Source organism: Acinonyx jubatus, chromosome B4, assembly GCF_027475565.1.
Source record: "Acinonyx jubatus isolate Ajub_Pintada_27869175 chromosome B4, VMU_Ajub_asm_v1.0, whole genome shotgun sequence".
NCBI classification, from domain to species: Eukaryota; Metazoa; Chordata; class Mammalia; order Carnivora; family Felidae; genus Acinonyx; species Acinonyx jubatus.
This window is the reverse complement of record NC_069387.1, coordinates 56,040,749-56,064,989: the sequence shown is the minus strand read 5'-3', so window position 1 is coordinate 56,064,989 and position 24,241 is coordinate 56,040,749. Positions and strand designations below refer to the sequence as shown.

General features: G+C 34.7%; 1 protein-coding gene across 42 annotated transcripts in view; it reads left to right on the top strand.

Annotated features, from left to right (window-relative positions):
• SOX5 (SRY-box transcription factor 5) overlaps positions 1 to 24,241 on the top strand; it is a 1,008,244-nt gene that overhangs the window by 676,597 nt on the left and 307,406 nt on the right. For 37 of the 42 annotated variants that reach the window (XM_053225987.1, XM_027035741.2, XM_053225993.1 and 34 more), the window contains one exon: positions 23,072 to 23,288. In XM_053225987.1, the coding sequence (XP_053081962.1) occupies positions 23,072 to 23,288 (217 nt within the window). Of the gene's footprint in view, positions 1 to 99; positions 6,104 to 23,071; positions 23,289 to 24,241 lie in introns of those variants that run through there. The other 5 variants (XM_027035748.2, XM_027035745.2, XM_027035737.2 and 2 more) reach the window with 2 other exon arrangements.

The following is a 24,241-nucleotide window of genomic DNA, read 5'->3' as shown; positions in this document are numbered from 1 at the left end:
TCTTTGATTTCCAAGGTGCATCTGGCTAACATAGCTGGTTAGGTTGGTGACTCCTTTTTTTTTTTTTCTTAAATTTTTGTAGTGTTTATTTTTGGGGGAGAGAGAGAGAGAGAAAACGAACGAGTGGGGGAGGGGCATACAGAAAGGGAGACATGGAATCCGAAGCAGGCTCCAGGCTCTGAGCTGTCAGCACAGAGCCCAACATGGGGCTTGAACCCACGGAACCACGAGATTACGACCTGAGCCAAAGCCAAAGTCAGACGCTTAACCGACTGAGCCTCCCAGGTGCCCTGTGCCTCCTTTTCTTGCACAATCCCATAGGCAGATTCAGAATTCTTTTTGAAGACAGCTGCCTTCCCAATCGTTCTAAAATGAAGCATGTATTAATAACTTTGTGATAGAGCTACTAATCTATATGGTGGACTAGTTACCAAATAGTCCAGCTAAATACTAATATGATCATAAAAGTATATACTAAGTACCTGTGATTTCATAGACCAACAAAGTCATAAAAAAAAAAGAAAAAACTTTAAATGTTAATTAATTAACCAGTGTTTTTATAGTTCTGCCGTTCTGTACACAGAACAAATGTACGGTTTTTAAATTTTATTTATTGTTTTACATTTTTATTGAGATATAATATTGTGAGTTGAAGGAGTACAGTGTGTTAATTTGATGCGTTTATATATTGTAATATGATTACCACCATACTGTTAACTAAAAACTCTGTTATGGCACATAATTATCATGTCTTTTTTTAATGGTGGGAACAATTAAGATCTAGTTTCTTAGAACTTTGAAGTTTATAATACAGGTTGTGTATACAGTTTTCAGTATTTTTTAATGTTTTGTCTCATATCAAACCATAAAAGAAACATATTTTTAGGTCTCTTAATGACAAAAAAGCCACATGACTTCTGGAAGAAGAGCAGTGTGGTTGTACATATGCTTGTGCCTATATTATTGACCGTTTATGAAAAAAGCTCATAAAATCATCAGTCAGCAAGTTGAAGTCATACAAGTACATAAATGTAACATGTATAAAAGATTCAGTGAGAATAAATGTAATACAAAGCTTATGCAAAATGAAACTTTGCAAAGATGTTACACTGCTAAATGTTCTTCTGATAATCAGAAAAAAGAAAAGTGGGAGAAAACTTATTGTGATAGACAGGGCCAGATTAGCCATTAGGCACTATAAGCACAGTGCCTAGAGCCTATAGGACTTTTAGGGGCCCAGGAAAATGTTTTGACTTCTTTTAAAGCCAGAAAGACAAGTAAACTTTTAGGTGGAAGAACATTTTTTAATATTTAATACTAATATATTTTTCCAGTGTAGTCATATAATTAAATAATACTCTTCCTTCTCTCTCTCTCTCTTTCTCCCTCTCCCTCTCCTTCATCATCATTATTTGTTTGTGGAGGAAGGTGTTGACGAAAGCAAAATTTCTTAAGGCCCAGGGAAGTTTATGATGTGGCTCAGGCAGTGGGTAAAACACGGAACACAGTTTTGAAGAAGTTTTACGAAGATGCCTTTTATACAGAGCTCCTACCACTTCCGTTCTTGCTCCTCTCCGATTCTACCTAGTCTCTTTACATTCCATGTTTTGCCATTCTGGGTCTGATTTTGGAATGTCATTCTTATTTGCAGGTTGCCTTGTTATAATCCTTTAGTAGCTTGAATTGTGATATTGACCAACTGATCCCAATGTTTATCTACTGCCTAATTGAAAGATCAAGTTATTTTTCACTCTCAGTAACAAAATGCAGCAGCTATACATATAGGTGGAAAGTATGAGAGAAAAAAACAAGTTAATAAAAGTGAAACACACAAAAAGATGTTAATTTCGTAATATTTTTCTTTCCATACTTTTAAAATTTCCTTTTCACTTGCTGGGTAGTTTATTCAGACATAATAAAACAAAAGCTGACATCAAAAAGAAGACTTTTAATTATTTGTAATTGAGGTGCTTTTAGATTGATATATGAGATAGACATAGGCATTTAGTTTCTTTAAATATTGTTCATATTTTTTGATGAAAATGTATGCCTTTGTGTTTTTATCATTTAAAAAAGTCACTGTAGTCTCTTCATCTAATTTTGAATAGTTAAGTATTTTTGTTACATTTAAATAGCTATCAGATTTCCATGGTGGATAAGGGGATTTTTATATGATCCCTGTAATTATAAAGAGATTTCCTTAGTGAGTGAAGTGCCTCATTTATGCACCTCTGCCAAAAGGGAAAAAAAGAAAAAAGAAAAAAAAAAGTATATCATAATAAATTTTACATGAGTGGCAATAGTGAAAAAATTGAAAGATCAGTAAAACCAGAAGCCATAGCTAAGAAATAACAAACACAGCAAAACCACTGGGAATGGCACAAATCCAATTTAGAATGAAATTTAGCACCAAGTTCTGTTTTCATGTCCTGTCTACATAGCTAAAGGGAAAAGATAGGTTGAATAGTTTTTGGGATTGTGATAAGAACCTCCGACCTTATAGCTCAGGTATAACGAGGCTCAGCAGCAGTGTTGGGTTATATAGGGGGAATCTACGTTGATTTTCTGCTGTATAGAAGTACTCTAAAATATTGCAGTTTTTAATTTTAAAAGTTATATGTAAAGTTTTAAATATATACATGAATTTAGGATTATCTTTACATTTTCATCACTCCTTACAATTTGCATTTTTTCATGCTTTCTTGCCTGTAAGTAGAATGGGTACAGTTAGTTTGTACGTGTTGGAGAAATGAGTTAAGCATTTGAAAACCCTCTATATTTATACAGAGAGTAAAAAAAATTTTTTTTTCTAAACTTTGCTTTAGGGAAAAAGTTTGAAAGTCAGGTATAATCCTCACTATACTCATGCTTTTGCCCCATTCCCCCATTTCCGCAATATTCTAGTTGAAATATAGATGGTTTCTCAATAGTGTGCTGAATCTTTGAGAGACAGTTCAACTTTCCCTTTACTTATGGCATAGAATTCTATATTGTCTTTTCTTCTTCCTTTTATTTTCAACTACTTTTTCCCCCTTAATATTTGTTTCATTCCAAGCACCTTCTATATTTAACCCTTACGTCAGTACTCGTTTTCTAATACTGTCTGCATCCAAGGTCCATTATGAGTACCTGTTGATAGGACAAAATTATCATAAAAAGGCAGCCACGTTTCACCTAAATCTTAAATGCCTCATTTTTTGGTGTAATGACAGGGAAGAGAAGTCATTTTGGTTAAACCAAGATTTGTGGAATATCTCCTATGTGTAAAATATTTTAATGCAAACATGAAAAGGGCACATTTTTTATCTTCTGGGAACTTACAGTCTGGTGGAGAAAATAGATGCACATATAAATCCTATTTAAGGCTTTGATAATATTATGGTGAGTGTTACAGATGGAGGGTTTATGGTATGTTATGGGAGTTTATAGAGGAATAACAGCATTTTCTGACTAAGGGAGAAGAGCAAATTTCTAAGCACATTGTTCTAGAACAGTGCCACTCAAAATGTGGTCTATGTCCCTCCCTTCATTAAGAAAGTCTTGCTATGAAAAGAATACTAGCTAAAGTAAACAGGGTGCCTAGTGATAAAATCGATTTCCGTTCTGGGGCAGCTTCTTGTCTTGTTGCAGACTGATGCTTTCAGGACCACTGCTCAAGAGGACTGCGGCATGCATCCTACATGTATATGCAAATTATAATAAATCAGAAATGAGTAGGGTCAGTTTCAAAAGTGGGACAGTAGAGTGGTTCTTGGAGAAGTTTCAAAGAGAGAGTAGACGTGAAGGAAAGCTTCCTTAAAACAAAGATATGTAAGCTGAGTCTTGAAGGATAGGTATGACTTGAACATGCAAGATGAGGTAGAAGGAAATCAAAGGGAAGGAGATAGTCTAAATAGACTGAAGGAAAAGAGCTCAATAAGGAACAGTTCTTCTAGGTATGATTGCAAAAGTTATGTTGTGTACACATGGTACTACTATCGGTGTGTGTGTGTGTGTGTGTGTGTGTGTGTGAAACCCCAAGTGTATGGTGTATGGTGTATGTGTGTGAAACTACTATTCAGTATGTATGTGAAATCCCAAACAACTTAGTTTATTCAATTAGAGTATGCTTTCAAGAAGTCTGGTAAAAGGGAACTAACATTTATCAAACTGTAAATATGGACTAGGAATTATGCTAAGCATTTGCATTCATCATGTCATATAATCTTTATAATCTTCCACAAAGAAAATATCATTATGTCCATTTTACTGATATGGATACCAAAGTGGAGAGAATAAAATAAAGTCACACAGCCAGTAAGAATGGGACTGACTCAAAAGACTATGTTGTAATATAAACAAGTTGAAAAGGCAGATTAAGGCCAGATTGTAAAATGTCTTGAATGCTATCAGAAGCTTGGAGTTTATAATCTCTAATTGTTGGGGAACCATGAAAGTTGTGGATACACAAATGGTCTTATAAAAAACCTATATTGTGAACTAAATATTAATTCATCATCTAGTTTAAACTCTAAATAAGTTAAGTCTAGTTCTGGTTTGTTTCTAGACCAGATCCATGGAACCAAAATTGAACCAAGGTTTAATCTCAGATGGAGTGGGAATAAGGGGTGATGGGTGTCCTATTTTAGAAAAGCCTTCAAATATTTTGGCTGATAATTAACTTGTTGGTAGTTTAGAGAAACATATAAAGTGCCAGGTAAGTTCTGTGAAACAAGACCAAACATTTTTTTTGTCTGTTCTATGTCGGAAAACCAAAACCAAAACCAAACCTGTTACGTGTAACCCAGTATTGGGTTATCAGAGATATGCACAAGCAAAAGTGAGTAGGTTTTATGAACAGTATGAAAAACGACCAGGAGTATCTATGTTTACTTTTCTTGCTCAAATATGAAAAAAAGTAATTTCCACTTGCTTCAATGGATTTCTAATATATTTACTTCCCAGCCTTAACATTGTTTGCTCTGCCAGACCAGTCAGAGTGTAGCAAAATCAAATGAATAATTAAGCATTTTAGAGAGATCAACAAAAAGAAATATTGTCTTGTTCATAGAAATACTAGTCATGAGATAGAACAGTTTACTGAAAGCAGAAAAGGCAAAAAATGAAAGCTGATTAAGCCAGCTAATACTGAGAACAGTTAAAGCTGTAACACATTTGTTGAAAATTTATTTGTTAAAAATATATATTGTTACACATATGTATATATGTAAAATACACATATATTAGCAATGAAAGCCATAATTTTTATATTAACTGTATGTTTGTATGTAGAATTTTTTTTTACTGTTTCCTTTGTTATTTACACCCAGCTAGAGCTTAATTTACAGATCTGCTTTTCACAGTAAGAGGTATTACTGTCCATTTAGTGGTGGCATAGTGCCTGGAAAAACCCATTTCTTTCCATAGGGACAGACTTAGGCCATTTAATCTATTTCATTGGTGGCAAATAATGCCAATTCTTAGTTTATCTTACTATAAATGCAGATATATTTTGGGGGGTGTGGGGACTATGTAAAAGAAAGATAAAATGATAAGGGTTTTAGGGATGAATAAAGATTGTAGATGAGACAATTACCTGCTGTATTTTCATATATTTATCACTCACAGACCTATAAAAAATTTTTAATGTTTATTTATTTATTTTGAGAGAGAAGGAGAGAGAGAGAGGGAGAGAGAGAGAGGGAGAGAGAGAGAAAACTTGCACATGCATGGAAGAGGGGCAGAGAAAGAGAGAGGGAAAGAGAGAGAATCCCAAGCAGGCTCTGCACTGTCAGCACAGAGCTCCAGGCTGAGCTTGAACTTAGGAACTATGATATCATTACCTGAGCCAAAATCAAGAGTTGGATGCTGAACCAACTGAGCCATCTATGTGTCCCAGACCTGTAGAATCTATCTGGCATTAGATCTGAGAGCTCTTTTTGTCCACATCTCTCATTTTGAGATAGGAAAATTAAGAGGTTAGGAGATTTGCTTACGATCAAAATTAATGATTTTTACTTTAATCGTCTATAGCCACGAGAATGTTGGTGCCATTGTAAGGAGAGAAAACAGAAGTGACCTGGTTTGGGTGACAGAATTCGTCTTTGTCTGTGTTGAGTTTGAGGTAATGAGAAATCTAGGTAGAATACCAACTGTTGGAAATAGTGATTGAAACTTCTCTGTCAAGAGATGGGAATGTGAACCTTACCTGAATAGACACAAGATTTGAAGTTGTGAATTTAAGGGGTTCTTGGGTGGCTCACTCGGCTGAGTATCTGACTGTTGATTTTGGCTCAGGTCATGATCTCACAGTTTGTGAGTTCCAGCCCCACATTGGGCTCTGAGCTAACTACGTGGAGCCTACTTGGTATTTTCTCCCCCCCCGCCCCTCCCCTACTTGTTCTCTATCTCTTTCTCAAGATAAATAGAAATAAAACTTAAAAAGAAATTGTGAATTTAAGAAGAGTCATTTATTCCACAAAAATTTGTTGAGAATTTATAACTCCCCAAGTAAACCTAAGCCAAATTTTTTTTAAGTTTATTTATTTATTTATTTATTTATTTATTTATTTATTTATTTATTTAGAGACAGAGCGGGCAAATGGGGAAGGAGCAGACCGAGAGAGGGAGGGAGAGAGAGAGAGAGAGAGAGAATCCCGAGCAGGCTCTGCACCACCAGTGCAAAGCCCAATGTGGGGCTCAAACTCACAAACTGCGAGATAATGACCTGAGTTGAAGTTAGAAGGTTAACTGACTGAGCCACCCAGGTGCCCTTAAGCTGGATTTTAAAGCTTTCAGTTATCTTGAAAGAAGCAGGGAAGTAAGAAGTTAAGGAGTTCATGGCCTAGGGAAAGCAAGGAGTTAAATTATGGTTGTATCACTAAGTGGCATGGAGAGTGATAGTAAAGAAGTTTGTGTTTCATCCAAAGGAGTTATATGTGTTTTTCTTGAAAGTTGGTGCAGGCCACTGAGAGATCTTCAACACACAGTGTCAAGATCATTTTCCTAAGGTGGAGAGTTTAGAAAGAGAAGTAGGAATTTATGGTTGTTGAATATGTTTTAGAGATTTAAGGTCAAAACAGGCAATGGCTGGGATAAGAATGAACAGTAGATGTTAGGCCATCAGAAAGCTAGGAAAAGAAATCTCCAGTAGTCTCAAATGTTTTGAAGAAGCCATGAAAGATACTGGATTTCACTATTAGAATAATATTTGTATTCCCTCTAGGACCTGGGATACTGCTTGTTAAAAAGTAATCACATGGTTAACAAATTTCATGTGCATGCTTCACTGCTGTGTGTGTGTGTGTGTGTGTGTTGGAGGGTGGGTGGGGTTAAAATGTTAATTTACAAGTTTGACAAAACGGCTTAATTTTCATTTGGAAATATAAGTCAAGGAAATTGAAATATAGGATGGAGCTAACTAAAAACAGTATAGAAGATGGAGTATGTTAATAAAGTACCCTATGAAACCAAACTGGTGTATTAGAAATGTCCTATGAGACAGAGTTAACAAATATGGAGACAAAACACGTTTGCCAGAAAAATCAGATCAATGTTAATAAAACTAGAACAGTTAGCTGTTTTCAGTCTAATGAGAGACTGTATAGCAAAATGGCTAAAAGCACATTTGAAAGATTCAGAGACATGGGTTCAAAATACTTACTGAACTTGAACAGTTTACACTGAATTTAATGGCTTAAGCCCCCATTTCTGCGTGTATAAAAGCAGTAACAATAATACCTACTTCATAGGTCTGTTAGGAAGGATCATAGCCTAGTAAAAAACCCGATACAGAGATTGGCACATTTCTAAATTTAATACTTGATGCTTTTATGAGTTTGCTAAGAATATGCCCTCAGGTGCTGAATGAAATCGGAGGTTAATTATAATCAATAAAGAACATTGTAATACACATATATTAAAGGGAAGACTTATCCTCACACATATTACAATCAGGGTGGTATAAACGATGGCCATATAAAAATTCACAGTGACTCAAATTGTCAAGTTTCAGAGTTGACACCCAAGTGAACGTGTTGAAAGCCTCATCATCTAGGTCATTTCAAACTAGATTCTACCACACTCAAAAAATCCTGTGGTCAAATTCTTATCCTTTCCACTAGTTGCATAGTTCTGTGCACAGACCTGCTATTGACTTCCCTGTTACCATACACAAAGCTGCTATTCACAGGAAAATCGGTGGCTCTGTGGAATTGGATAAGAATTTGGCCTACAATGAGTGATTTGAATGAATGAATTTGGAATTGGCAAGAAAATACAAACATATGCCACGTTTACTTGGTACATTCATGCCTCAAGAGAACTCAGGTAGCACATAAATTCTGCGTCAAGAGCCAGAGATTTTCAGCAAGAACCAGTTACAAAAGTTAGCCTAAATCTGCCCCAAGTATTTTTGTCATATTCAAAGAACAAGGCAAAAATGTCATATTTAATTACTGCTCATTGGAATGCAAAAGGCTAAGAAGTACCTTCTGGTAAAGTCATATATAGTGCCTACTATTTATAATGCTGCTCTCAGAAGACAGGATTAATAGTCATGGTATAGGCTAATTTAACATATGAGGATTTATTAACTTTTTTTTTGATATACTGTTTTTTAGACCAGTCTTAATTGATTGAATTGATACCTAACTGCTTGCAAATTAAATGCTGTTTTTTGCTTTTTATAGGCAAAATACAACCAAGGTGTGTATGGTGGCCCGCTTGTGTGCTGGCATTAAGTTGGAGGCAGTCTGAACCTTCTATTTTCAGTAGTAGACAGATTTCTTCTCTTGATTATTGCTCATGCAATTTTCAGTGCCAGAGACATTGGACCTTTAAAAAGGAAGAGATGTTACATTTTTGACAGCTTTTCCCTTCCACTGACTAAAACAATAAAAATAAACATGAAGCTGTCGGAATGGCCTCTGCATATAATGTCATTTGCATGTGATTTCCTTTGCTTCTCTAGATAATTGAATTTATTCAGGCAATTTATTTTTTAAATGTGTAGTCTTTGTGAATGGAAACATCTTAACTAAAAAAAACTCTCTCATTTCCTCTTAATGAAATATATACATGTATGTGTATATTTCTGTTAGAACCAAGGGAATAGAAGAAAAATAATGAAAACACCAAAAATGCACTATAAAAAGTTAATTGAAGAGATGAAATGTGATTCTCATAACCAAACATTCTGTCTTTGTGTTCACCCTTTGTCTGTGTTCAAGGTCTCTAGTTGCTCAATAGGAGTTTTTAAGTTATTATTTCCCTTTTTGATGTTGCTAAGTATAATGAATGGATAGCAAGGGACTCTTGTAAGAAATCTCTGCATCTGTATCATCTCAGAGCTGGTGAGCATAGGGGATACCTGTTGGGTTCCCATCCTGAGATTCAGTGTTAGTGTATATATTTCAGGCTTAAAGAGAATGGCTATTTAAATGGAGCTCCATTAATCAAACAATGTAGCTTTATAACACAAATAAAGCTTCTATTATCTTTCTGTGGGATATATAAAGAATATATACCTTGGGGCACCTAGGTAGCTCAGTCAGTTAAGCATAAGACTTCAACTCAGGATATGACATCACGGTTCGTGGGTTCTAGCACGAGTCCCCATCCGGCTCTGTGCTGACAGCTCAGAGCCTGGAGCCTGCTTCAGATTCTGTGTCTCCCTCTGTCTCACTCCCCCTCCCCTGCTTGCAATCTGTCTCTGTCTCTCAAAAATAAATAAATGTTAAAAAAATTTAAAAAATGAATATATGCTTTATTTTGGACCAGCATTTTTGTGGGTTATGGAGCACCAAGCCAGTATCATTTTGAGATATCAGCAATACCCAAGGATATTCAGAAGTTGGGAATTCAAATTAAATTGTGGAAGAGAGTACATCTTTCCAAAATGCAAATACTACATCTCCTCTCTCTTCTCCATAGGATTTAGTTTAACCTAAATACAATTTCATTTTTTATACATATACCCCAACAGCTTCCCTAGATAGTAGTTTATAAATGGGGAAAAAGCACCATCACCTCTTACATTTACATCTGTGATCACAACTTAATAAAGCGCTCAGAGCATAGGTTTTTGCAGAACGTTTTGATGGTGATAATTTTCATTGTAGTTTTTCCCCCATTCTGACTCTAACATCAATATGGTAAGAGTTTTAGGATTAAACACACAGCACCAAGAATTCAGTATTTAAAAGCCTATTCGTTACAGATAAGGGAAACGTGTCAGTTTCTAATACTTTCCTTTATTTTTACAGTGTTATCTTTTTGTCCTTTTGCCTTATTCCCTAGAATACCCCCAATATTTTATTCTAGCATTTTTTTTCTAGAGTCTTCTCTTTTTCCAGTTTCTCTGTTTTGCATATTCTCTCGTTGTTATTTCCATGTATGCATTTTTCTTTACAAAACATCTTTCATCCTTGAAAATCTAATTATAAATAACCATAAAGTTTCAGAAATGTACATGGTAAACCCGAGTCACTGGAAGAGAAGATGATACCCATTTATAACTGTCATTTTTAGACATATGTGAAGAGGGCTTGGCCATTTGTTCTTCTCCCTCAGAAGACACTTTCTGAGAGCTAATTTACTAAAATGGATTTAACCATTCACTGGCAATAAATGGTTCATAAGTCATTATTTTACAACCTTTATTTCTTTATCTGCTTCTTATATTTTGAGGCTCATCTACATTTGAATGTTCTACATACAAATTTAAAGATCTCAAACGATAAACTTATCATTTGAATCCTATTATTTACAGTGCTGTGGCCAGAAGTAGGCTAACACTCATGTTATGGACTAATTTAATTATGTAGATCTATTTTTTTTTTTTTAGATATATCGACTCTATTTAATAATCATCCCTGTTGGTTATTTTAATAATCATCCCTGTTGGTTATTTAATAATCATCCCTGTTTGGCCATTCTGTTTCTGTCTATATCATAATTATTATTTCAACCTCCCAAGCAAGAAATATGTTTATCTTTGACTGTCTCCTCCTTAATTTTCAAGTTACCTAATCCTATCATTACTTGCTTCAAATCGTTTCTAGGATTTGATGGTTCCTTTCAAGTCTCGTGGCTACAAACTAGTGGAAAGCTTTTTATCATCACATATGTGAGATGGTAATGGTTTCCTATTCAGTGGAGATCTTTACTTTCTCTTCTTCCCAATTCATTCTCCACACCACTGCTAATCTTCCTTAGACCTACTTCAAGAGAATCATCCAGTAGAGAATCTAGAATAGTTCCCTTTTGCTTGTCATGTCAAATGTAAACAATTCTTTTTTTTTAATTTATTTTTAAATTTTTTTTAATGTTTATTTATTTTTGAGAGAGAGAGACAGAGACAGAGTGCAAGCAGGGGAGGAGCAGAGAGAGAGGGAGACACAGAATCCAAAGCAGGCTCCAGGCTCTGAGCTGTGAGCACGGAGCCTGATGTGGGGCTCGAACTCACAAACCATGAATCATGACCTGAGCCAAAGTCAGACGCTTAACCGACTGAGCCACCCAGGCTCCCCTGAATGTAAACAATTCTATTTGACTTTCATAACCCTTCAGAAAATGGTGATGCCTTCTGGATGATGCCTCTGGGAGTGCTGTATCTTACTTCTCTACCTATTTTTGTAGGCTCAAACCAAAAGGCTATCTTATCCATAAAGATTGGATAAGTTGAGTAATTAACTCAATCTGTGTGTATAAACACAAATAATAGGGCCTGGAGTACATGATGAATAGTCAGACATATTTTCTGCCTTTGGGGTATAGAGCGAAAATTAAATAAGTGATCCCAAAGCAGTGTACTAATGCTGTGATAAAGAAGTTTCCACCTTCCTTTGCTTTCCAGTGTTCTCTCTTTTTTAATCTTCTTCTGCATGTATAATTTGCTTCTATACCATTTAGTTATAATTACTGATTTTTGTGTGTGTGTATTTAAATGCCTTTCAAATTTAATTTTAAACTCTTTGAGGAGAGAGAACAAGCTTTATTTTTTGATATCTGTGGCATCTCTTTCCACACCTTAATCAGTTGAAGAAGGCAGTCTTACATAATGATGACCAGCATTGATCCTAAAATTATATAATCTTGGCCTTAATTCTTCAGTTTACCATTCCCTACTATTACTTTGGGTGAATTACCCATCAGAGCTTAATTTCCTCATCTGTTAAATAGGAATAACAGTCTGCATGGGATTTCTCTGAGAATCGTAAAATTATGTCCATAAAACTTTCAGAACAGTGTCTTTAAGAACTCCAGGAGTAGTAGCTATAATTTCACTGAAAACATTAGTGAATTTTAAAAGGTTTTGTATATTTGGTCAGGAAAATGCCTAATAGTTTAGAAATGTTTTTACAAATTTTCACAAGTATCAGACTAAAATGACTAAAATTATATATAGCATTACTCCTATAAATTGTGTGAAAACAATCTTTGCAGAGAACCCAGTATTTTACATAAGGAATGCCAGTATCTCAGGGATTGTCTGTGCTACAACACAGCCTTTATATGCGCACTAAAACAGGCTCAGGAAATTATGTTTTATATTATGAAGAAATAGTTGGGCCAGCGTGGGAATTTTATAAGAGTATGTAGACTGCTTAATGCCTTATCTTTATTTTGGAATGAGAACTGAAGCTGTGCTTCTTTTATGTCAAATCATTGCATATGGTCAGATCCTGCTAAAGGTCCCTTTCAAAGAAAAAGTGTTACTTTTGCTGTGAACATAGTGCTCTATTGAGAGTCTTAATTTGTATAGAAAAATAGGCCTTTAGCTTTTCTTTTTGTTTTTTTTTTGTTTTTGTTTTTGTTTTTGTTTTTAATAGGAAGATGGGATTAGTCTAATGACATAACAGAATGAACTGATTTTTGGCTATGAAATCAGTGTGATCTAGTGAAAAGACATACTGGTAAAGGGACTCTGTTCAAGTACTAGAGGAGAGAGGATAATAGGAAAAGTGGAGAGTTAGCTTGTAATCTTTCCTTCCTCATATTACCTTTGTTGCCATTTTGTATTTATAGCGTAAGGGAACTAAAAGATTTGTTTGCAAGAGAATCTAGCGGTGCCAATGTTCTTGTGAAGAAAAAAAAATCTTGATATGTCTATTTTACAAGAAGAAAGAGAAATATGAACGAAAAGTTGAAATATGGCATAATTGGTGTCATGTATTTATGAAAAATCATTACTGTAATTCTTTTCAGACTTTGACTTTAAAAAGTTTTATTTCATAATGAGGAGTGATTGAACATTCTTTCCTTGATCATTTCTCTGAGTTATCACTTTGTGGAGAACCAGGAAACTGTGAAATGTGAAGATTGAGTGGCATGATAATGGCAACAAGAGATAAAAAGCACACTAATGTCACATGTGTCACATGACATTTTGTGGACTCTTTTTTTTTTCCTTAAGATAAAGTTTGTATTAGCTTATCTTTAAAAAATGGTCCACCTTAAAAAAGTTTAAATTAATCTTTTTAAAAATTTTTATTTATTTATTTTGAGAGAGAGAGAAAGAGCATGCTCATGTGTGCACGTGCAAGCAGGGGACGGGCAGAGAGCAACCCAGAGAGAATCTCAAGCAGGCTCCACGCTGTTAGCCCAGAGCTATAGACAGGCTTGATCTCATTAACTGTGAGATCATGACCTGAGCAGAAATCAAAGGGTTGGGCATTCAACCCACTGAGCCACCCGGGTGCCCCTAAATTAATCTTTAAAAAATTGGTTCCATGAATGCAGTTTTATTTTAGCAGAAAGAACTATGAAGCTACATAAATGTGCAAAAATACTTTTTTTTTTTTTTTTTTTTGGTGGGGTAGGTGGGGAAAGGGGTTTGTCTCTTGTTAATATCTTCTCCACTTTCCTAGTAAAGAGACTGGCTTTTTCTATATTTATTTTTATATATTATGTGTTTTGTTCATGGTTATATCCTAATATAATGCTTAGAGCTCATTTTAACAAATACTTATATAGCTCTTGTCATTTCCCAGTTACCATTTTTATGAGTTTTATGATTTGTAATACCTGTATTAACTCATGTAGTCTCCTAACTCCTATAACTCATTATTTTGTAACTCATAGTCCACTAACAACTCATTGAGGTAGATACTAGTATAATCCCCATTTTATAGATGAGGAAACTGAGGCACAGCAAGATTAACTTATCGAGGGTCACACAGCTGGTTAATGGTGGAACTAGGATTTGAACCAAAGCTATTGGCTTCTCTGTGCTTAGATGCCATCATTAACTGCCTTACAAGTTAGCATTCAAAACATTTATGTTACATGGATGAAAGAGAAAATTGAGTGAATGAAATAATATTTATTTTTTAGTAAGCATTCTCATTACTGTTAAATTCTAGAGATCAATGATACTGCATAATAGTACATATGAATTACTTATCATTAATTATCCCCTTTCATAGATTTGGAAACTGAGGTTTGGAGAGTTAAGGTAACTTGCCAAAGGTTGTATAGTTAATAAATGACAGAGCCTGGATTTGAACTCAAACATCTTGACTCCTGACTCCAGTTTGCTTAGCCAGTGCTTTCTACTGCTTTGCTGACATCATGTTATACTGCATGGAGGATCACAGTTTATTTCACATATCAGTGAATATGTAGTCAGTTCCCAATTATAAATGATGTTAGCAAACACTTAGCTTATTAATTTTACTGGGGGTCTGCTCTCTGTAAGAAACTGTGTCCATTGCTCGCCATTTCCTAAACGGATCACTATTTGAAGAATTCCTCACATTTCATTTCTTCCTCCAGACTCAGAGTGAAAAGGCATTTAGTCAAGTTTATTAACAACTATTGTAAGGATGCTCTGGAGGCTTCTTAGGAAAATGATAGATGAATTATTATATGCAATTAGTGGCTGGTTACAATAAATGTTTTTTTTCTTTATTTCTTAAAATAGTATTATATAATTTACAATTCTAGTGTTAAAGAAAGTGTTTTGACATGTAGCCTAATTTTTATTTAGAAACATCTTATGGTTGACCTTTGAGCCCTCAGGGAAGAGATCATCAAATGTCGTAAAATGTATTTGCTAGATTGTTTAAACACAAATAAGACACAGCACAGAAATAATCCTCAGGAAGATAATGAGACTGTCACAGCACAAAATGTTCTTTGTTTTTACAGGTTCTATTAGTTAATGTATTAGAATACTCTAAATGCCACTTTTGCTTATTAAGTGGTTTTGAGAGCACATGAAAACATACAGTTTATTCTTGAATGCTGCATTTCTGAGATTCTTAGTAAGTGTGATTCTGAAGGAGTTTTTAAAAAGAAACCATTAGAAACTTCTGCCTGTGTAACATCTACTCTCAGATGAAGATACTTTCCAAAACTGTTTTTCCTATCTGTACAGTCTCTTACTGAGTCAGAAAATTTGCCCTTAAATTTCTGTTTCACTCACTGGAATTAAATTAGATGGCATATATGATATTGGTTTAAAAAACAACAAAGGAAACCTACTATTATTATGTTATTTTTATATTATAAATCAGATTAAACTATTAATAAATTCAAATCACATTTTTAGTACATTTCTTAAAACCGTCCATTTCCACAATGCAATTTTGACATAAATCTCAGATTTTCCAGGAAATCAGCAAACAGAAGCTTGTTTCAACCTGTGCCAAAATGACTGTTAAAAAACTAAGTCAATATCATTTTCCTCCAACATATATTGGCCATTCTTACCCTCCACCCCATCACTTCCCCCCCTGCGATGTGTTACCATTCAGCTCTCTTCTGAAACCCATTAAATTCCATCATTTTTGTGATGCATTGTGACCACTGCAGGTTTTAGTCATCTCCCCCTTTGCCTCTCTAACTCTTAGTTTTTTTTCCTATACCAGTAGTTTTCAGGCTTACTGAGTATCGGTCTCCCCTGGAAACCTTGTTAAATCACATAGTTGGGCTTTACCCTCTGAGTTTCTGATTCAGAAAGTCTGGGGTAAGTCCCGAGAAAAATGTGTCAAGTACCCTCAGATGATGCCAGTCATATTGGTTGAACAGACCACCATCTGAGAACCGTATCTATATCAATTACTTGTCTTGTATTATTTAGTCCCATGTGAATGCATTTTAAGATAAAATGTGCTTTTAAATGTTTATTTAGTTTTCTGATCAATAATTAAATATGAGCCTAAGCTAACATTTCATCTCCGTGCTTGGCAAAAAAACAAAAGCCAAGTTAGACTTTTGTTGAATTTCCATCCTATTGCACAGGGAAGGAATCTTTAAAAGATTCCACATTTTTAGACTTTGAAGAAACATCAAACAGCTTTCACTTCTTCTGTTTGCACTGTCCAAAACACATAAAAAATTTTGAAATATGGACTAGATCCTATATTTGAAATATAATGGAGCCATTTTTATAAAATAATAATCTTTCACTTAAATGTGATGAGGTCTGTCACTATTTAAAATATTAGATCAGCCCCAAGAGTGGGTTGTGTCTGTATTACAGAGACAGATGAACTTCTAAGGTTTCTGCAATATTCTTTAAAAATTAGAACTAATCAGTATATGGAATGTAGAACTTTCTCCATGGAGTATAGAGCAAAAAGATGTAGTACATATTTTAGTATTTTAGAATTTCTTCCTATTTTTAAAATTGTGAAGATTTAATGATTTTTAAGGACTGAGAGTACTAATTTTCAGGGAATTTCAATATCTCATAAGATGTTGAAATAATAAATATAAGTAGCCCTTAAAAACTGACTTTGGATTCTTCCAAGACTAGCATCGTATGGTCAGAAACCCCTAGGGAACTTAAAAAAAGAAGCATCTGTATCACTTGCTGGTCACTAGATAGATTTATGAACTATTCATCTAATATCTGGAATCTTGATTGGTCTATCTTATACTGATTTAAACTTTAAGAATTGTTGATCTTATAAAACTTGGTAAAGTTTGTTTTTCAAATTCAGTAATTTTACAAAAGTATTATTGGTGGCTTTTTCTAGTATAGAAAGGTGACAAGTCCTGATGAGGTCTGTGTCTAGGTAACTATGAAAATAGGCCCAAACAAAAGTGTTTCTGTCAGTTTTTATTCTGTGAGCCACTGGACTTAAATACACATCAGGCAGCTTTTTTTTTTTTTTTTTTTTTTTTGTAAAGCAAAAGTTTAGAAAAGATTTTAAATTGGATAGCTTTAACACCAGTAGTAATCACAAGTATAACAGACACCCTTCAGAGATCTTACTATAAGTGCTTACTTTTGTTTTATAGGTCTCAGGAACTGACCATATCCTGTTCCCAGAATACTGAATTTGATCATGTTCACCAAAGAAAGACTCTTAGTGTTCTCTGTTGAGCTTTTTTAAGTGTTGGTTTTTGCCTCAGTGTATCCTTCATATGTTTACATTCTGTCTTCAGGAAAATTCATAGTTGAAACTGAACTAGTATGCTTTTTAAAACTGGAAATATTCATTTATAAGTGTTAGCAATTTGTTCTGCCTTCCATTTTGAATTCACGTGCATGTTATCCCAAGGTGATTGCTGAGTTAAGAAGCCCAAGATTGCCATTAGTAATGCATTCTTTTCTTCGAGGTGTTTATTATTCTTTAAAGTATAATTAAAATACTAATCTCCTTCTAGATGCTTATCTTAGGAACAGTAAAAGTTTCATTTATTAGCATATATATCTTTAGCTAAGTTTATCTGAATAAAATATCAATGAAATCTATATTTTGAGTCTCTTTTTTGCAAGTATTAACTGGTCACGTTAAAATCATCTAATTATATGTATTGATGAGTTTAGAGTATGATTCTGGGAAGATACACATTTAGGTCAAAGCTTCTTGTCCTGAAATCTGTGATTTATAAGAGTTTCTAGGGGATTTTATGGAGACAATTCACATTTGGAACTATGAAATTAGAAAATTAACTCTCTAACACTGTACGTGTAATTGTGTGTGCAATTGCATGAGTGTGTGTCTGCCTGTATGCATGTGCATGTGTGTTTGGGAGAGCATCTCCAGCTATCATCAAGAGATCTATAACCCCGGGGCGCCTGGGTGGCTTGGTCGGTTAGGCGTCCGACTTCGGCTCAGGTCATGATCTCACGGTCCGTGAGTTCGAGCCCCGTGTCGGGCTCTGTGCTGACAGCTCAGAGCCTGGAGCCTGCTTCGGATTCTGTGTCTCCCTCTCTCTCTGCTCCGCCTCTGTTCATGCTCTGTCTCTCTCTGTCTTAAAAATAAATAAACATTAAAAAAAAAAAAGAGAGATCTATAACCCGAAAGGATAATCAATTCAGGGCATCATTAAGAACTTTTATGAAAAATTACCATAACCAATAAAGCTTTAAAATCAATTGCGTATTTACATAATAATCAGATACTGTTTTCTAGTACTAGAGTGAATGTGGCATCACCCAACTTGACAGAGCAGGTGCAATTAGTGCAATTTAGTTTCAAAATAGACATTTGTGATAACATATATTTTCACCTGTTTTTAAAAGAATTTAAGGAATGACCAAATAATGTACTTTTTAAATTGAGATATAATTGACAAAATATTTTATTCATTTTAGGTGCACAATGTAATGATTCAATATTTATGTATTATGTGCAATGATGACAATAAGTCTCGTTAACATCCATCACCACACATAACCATTTTTTTCTTGTGATGAGAATGGTCTAGATCTACTTTCTTAGCAGCTTTCAAATACACAAACAATATTATTAGCTGCAATCACCATGCTGCACATGACACCCCTAGGACTTAATTTCTTTTATAACTGAACATTTGTACTTTTGCCCACCTTTACCCATTTAACCTAAGTAATATGGCTTTGAAGATATTTTTCAAATTTTGTTTTGCCTTGCCCTGTTGATATTTACAAAAACAGCACATTACCAGAAAAACATGACCATGTTAAAGCTTGTTCATACTTTCTCTAGGTATCTGTAGTTCATTTTATGCTACCTCTATGAAATACCAAAAATCATGAACTTGCACTAATGAGAATCTAGTTAAAGATAGTCGAAACTTTCTGTGCTGTATTTTTTTTCCTAAATTAAAAACTTTGTTGTACTAGAAAGGATGCTAGTGATGCCCATACATATTAAGGAGCACCTGGCTGACTCAGTGAGCAGAGTGTGTGACTAGTTTATATATACAATGGAATACTACTTAACAATGAGAAAGAATGAAATCTGGCCGTTTGCAGCAACGTGGATGGAACTGGAGGGTATTATGCTAAGTGAAATAAGTCAGGAAGAGAAAGATACCATAAGCTTTTATTCATATGTGGATCTTGAGAAACTCAACAGAAGACCATGGAGGAGGGGAAGGGGAAAAAAAGTTACAGAGAGGGAGGGAGGCAAACCGTAAGAGACTTAAATACTGAGAGCAAACTGAAGGTTGATGGAGGATAAGGGAGAGGGGAAAGTGGGTGATGGGCATTGAGGAGGGCACCTGTTGGGATGAGCACTGGGTATTGTATGGAAACCAACTTGACAATCAATTATATTTAATATTAAAAAAAATCATTCTTTTTAATGGCTCAGTGATATTCCATTGTATCTGTATACCACATTTTTATCCATTCATTGGCCAATGGACATTTGGGCTCTTTCCATAATTTGGCTATTGCTGATAATGCTTCTATAAACATCAGGGTGCATGTGCCTCTTTGAATCTGTATTTTGGTATCCTTTGGGTAAATACCTAGTAGTGTAGTTGCTGGGTCGTAAGATGTTGCTAACTTTTTGCAGAGTCTCCATGCTATTTTCCAGAGTGGCTGCACTCAGTTTAAGAATGCATTTTTTAAAAAGTTATTTAAATAAAGATAGATACAGTAAGCATATCCCTTCCTTTGTCTCATGGTTGCAATGGTGACAAAGGAGGCAGGATTAGGTAAAGCGTGTTCAAGTGTAACAAAATTATCAATTTTATTCTAAAAGTTTAGAACCCTCTTTTATCATTAGACTTTAGAAATCCTGCCTCGCAGTTCTGAGAGCTCTACTGCAAAATATTGAAGCTTGCCTTTAGCACTCACAAAAACTTGCTGAAATATATATTGCTGGTCTGGACCATGAACACTTCTGTTAGTAGACTCTGGATGTTCGCCTGCCAGCAAAGTGAAGAGGAAAATGCAGTCATTACTTTAGGTACAGTAAATGCAATCCCAGGGAGGAAATGGACAATTATAGGACTTTCTTGACTGAAGAGTGCCAGCACTCTTTATCAAGCTATTCACCATGCAGATGAACAGTGGAGTCCCACCCTACAATATCTGGTAACCACATAAAACTGTTAAAGGGATTAACAGTGCTAGAGGCTGAAATGTAATCAGACAGGTGAAATAGCCAGATGAGAAGATATTTGTTCATGAGCTAGCCTTGATAATTAACTTTTAATACTGTTGTGGTAACTGAGTTTAGAATATTTGTGAAATGATAGTAACCTCTTTAAATATGCCCTGCTTTGCAAGGTGTAAAAAATTAGAGACATGCAAAATGGGATGTTACTTTGTTTTACTTTAGTTTGGAATATTTTCTGATACCTTAATCGATGTGATTGTATATAATTTGGTTGTCTTTCCATCTACTAAAGATTCTATAGAAAGATATTTGTAGTTTTCAATTATGGGCAATGAAGTGCAGCTGCCAAATTCTTGTTTGTTATGTTTGTCATCATATAATGTGATTTATCATATCATATAATGTATATAGAATAGAAATGTTCAAAGTGAGGCTAATATTGGGGTTATTCTGCTTTGACCCTGGACATAAGTGAGAAGAAAGATCTGTGGAAAATGAATACAGAGATTTTGCTATATTCTGATTTGATGATGAAACTGAACTAATGTGTGTTATGGACCATTCATAAAAACATTCCTTAGTTTACTGAATGGATTTGTGATTGCTTTTATCAGGGGTGTGTGTGTGTGTGTGTGTGTGTGTGTGTGTGTGTTTATGGATTTGCTTGTATTTATGTGTGGGTTTTAAGTAAATAATTCTAGAAGTGTACCTTCACTTAGCCCGAAGGGGCTTGTAATTATTACATTTTGCGTATTGATTTCTAAATCCAAGTACATTATAAGCTAAGATTCATATATGAAAGTATTATCTATGGAATATTCATTTAATACATAGTAATGTTTTCTGCATATTCTGTAATGTTTATAAGAAATAGAAACCATTTTGGGTGTAGAATTATAATTTTGAAGATTCTATTTGCACACATTTCTTACTTTTACTTTCTGCACATTGCCTAGTCTCCCTCAACACACTGATGCTTACACCGTAGCTAATGCCTTGTATTATTATCCTTTAACAAAAAGTCATATGAACATATTATGACTATATTTGTATTGACATCTCTATTTTAATCTGCTTTTAGAAGTTAAAGTGACAAATATTTTAGTATATTTTTTAACTAGTCAAATATGTTAGAATTAACCTTAAAAACATTAGATATCAAATCAGTGTGATTTGTCACTGTTCTGGGATCAAGGGATCCTATTACATGTCTTACAGAAGAAATGTATAAACAAGAATATAATGTATTATTCTGAATATTTGATGTGTGTACATTCAAATATATTTCTATTTTTTTTAATTTTTATTTTAGAAAGAGAAAGAGAGAGCAGGGAGGAGGCAGAGAGAGAGAGAGAGAGAGAGAGAGAGAGAGAATCTCAAGCAGGCTCAGTGCTCAGCACAGATTACAATGTGGGGCTCAATCCTATGACCCAGAGATCATGACCTGAGCTGCAGTCAAGAGTCTGGACACTTAACTGACTGAGCCACCCAGATGCCTTTCAAATATGTTTTAATGGAAACTTTTAATACTGTAGAATTAAGAACTGTACTTAGAGAGAGACTAACTTCCTCAAAGATCTTAGGATACAAGTTTTTTAAGAAATCTGCTTTGTGGGAAGTTAAAGGATTATGGAAGTAAGAGATTATAAAAGGGAAACCTTTAAGTATGAAAATTAATTTTTCTTTAGCATTTCAATAACACTCCTCTTGCACATGTATGAAAAATCAATTTAGTACCTTTATACAAAAGATACCACAAATATTAGGTAGATGGCTACAGTTGGATAAGAAATTATGGGGAAAATAAGGATAAAAAGAACATCAAATATGTTTTCAAATTTTAGAATTATAGAATAAATTCTTTTCATACACATACACAAATATGAACAGGGAAAGATTGCAAGAACCTTTCTTTTGTAGGACATGTGAAGCTTACAGTGCAAAATAGAGAAGAATATTGACAGAAACAATGCTTGCAGTAACAAATAGATTTGGAAACATCTTTGGCATAGGCAGAAATAAACTTTCAGTATTCCTATCTGATGTCAAAATAACCTGTGTGGCTGATGCTTTCTTAAAAGCATGAGAGGGAGGTGGAGAACTAAAAAAGGACCCTACTTTAATTAGGAGCACCATCAAGAAGAGGCAGATATTTAAAATGAAATTTGAAGTGCATGATGTTACTTATTTAAATATTGCAATATCATGAGGATGTTTAGGACAGATGACTTGTGCATTTGATGTTCATAGGAAAATCTAAGACTTTCAAAGCAGGAAAATACATGTAATCAATACAGGCTTTGTGTAAGGCTTTTTTTCCCCATTTGTTTTCAGTCTTAAGGCAGAGAATCTCCATATTTTTATTTCTTCTGTGAATTGATCTTTGACTCGCACTGTATGAGCCTGTAAAGTTAATGCATTCTTTTTTTTTTAATTTCTTTCTTTCGGGGCGCCTGGGTGGCGCAGTTGGTTAAGCATCCGACTTCAGCCAGGTCACGATCTCGCAGTCCGTGAGTTCAAGCCCCGCGTCGGGCTCTGGGCTGATGGCTCAGAGCCTGGAGCCTGTTTCCGATTCTGTGTCTCCCTCTCTCTCTGCCCCTCGCCCGTTCATGCTCTGTCTCTCTCTGTCCCAAAAATAAATAAACGTTGAAAAAAATTTTTTTTAATTTCTTTCTTTCTTTTAGTCTTGCAGAATGAAGTTTTGCTTTTTCATGCTTTAGCTAAATAAGCCACCTAACCAATTAAAAAAAAATAAAGCTTCCAGAATTAAATTTTTTTTCCTTTGCTTTCTCTTTCAGGAAGTTGATGGCAATAAAGTTATGTCTTCATTTGCCCCACACAACTCATCTACCTCACCTCAGAAAGCAGAAGAAGGTGGGAGGCAGAGTGGTGAGTCCTTGTCGAGCACGGCCCTGGGAACTCCCGAACGGCGCAAAGGCAGCTTAGCTGACGTTGTTGACACCTTGAAGCAGAGGAAAATGGAAGAGCTCATCAAAAATGAGCCAGAAGGTAAAGGTTAGCAGAGAAAGCAAAGTTGCTGCCATCTCCTGATTTTAAGAGTTGGGTTTTAACTTCTAGTTCTGTTTTTTGTTTTTTTGTTTTTTTGTTTTTTTGTTTTTTACTTATACTCAAAGTTAAATTGTACGAAATGGAAACCTAATGCTATGAAGATGGATAGATATTTTTTCCAGAAATATTTCAGTTTGTCCCAGTGTTTTAAATCATTAATTTCTGTTATGATGTCTTCCTTACTTTCACACATGGGTAAATTGTGGTTTAGTAAAACTTACGGATTCAAGAATAGAATGTGAGAGCGGAGCCCGGAATAGGCACCGCCTACAACCCCAAATATCTGCAGGCTGGTTTGTTCATCTCCAGTTTTTGTCCCCAAGGCCATTTCACAACTTTATTAAATTTTATAATCTTTATTCATGAATGCATCTTATATTACCTTAGTTCAGTCTGTTCCAAAATTAATATGGTTTAGGCCTATTGTATATTTTAAAATCATTGATTATTCTCTGTTAGCTATGCTGAAGTTCCCATTTTGTTCAGCTTCCATGATGCCTTTCTTTTAAGATTTCATCTTCTAAATCTCTTTAATAGTTACTGGTAGTAGCTAATGGGTGATATGCACATGAAGTAAAATTCAAGCAAACAAACAAATAAAACAACCGATGCCAATTACACAGTTTATGTATAACTGATAGTCACCCTTTATGTTCTAGATGTTCACTAACTCCTATTTAAACCTGTATTCTTCCTAAGCACGGATGCCACATTGCACACAAGAGCATGCCTTCTACTTAAGAGTCAGATGGAAATTTAAAACAAACAAAAAATAGTGACATAAAAAGACATATTTTACACCAAAAATATACTGCATTTATACTCTGTAACACTGAGTTGGGCTCATTTCTAGTCTGTTGTTAGGACACTGGCAAATTATGAGTATATATGGCACAAAA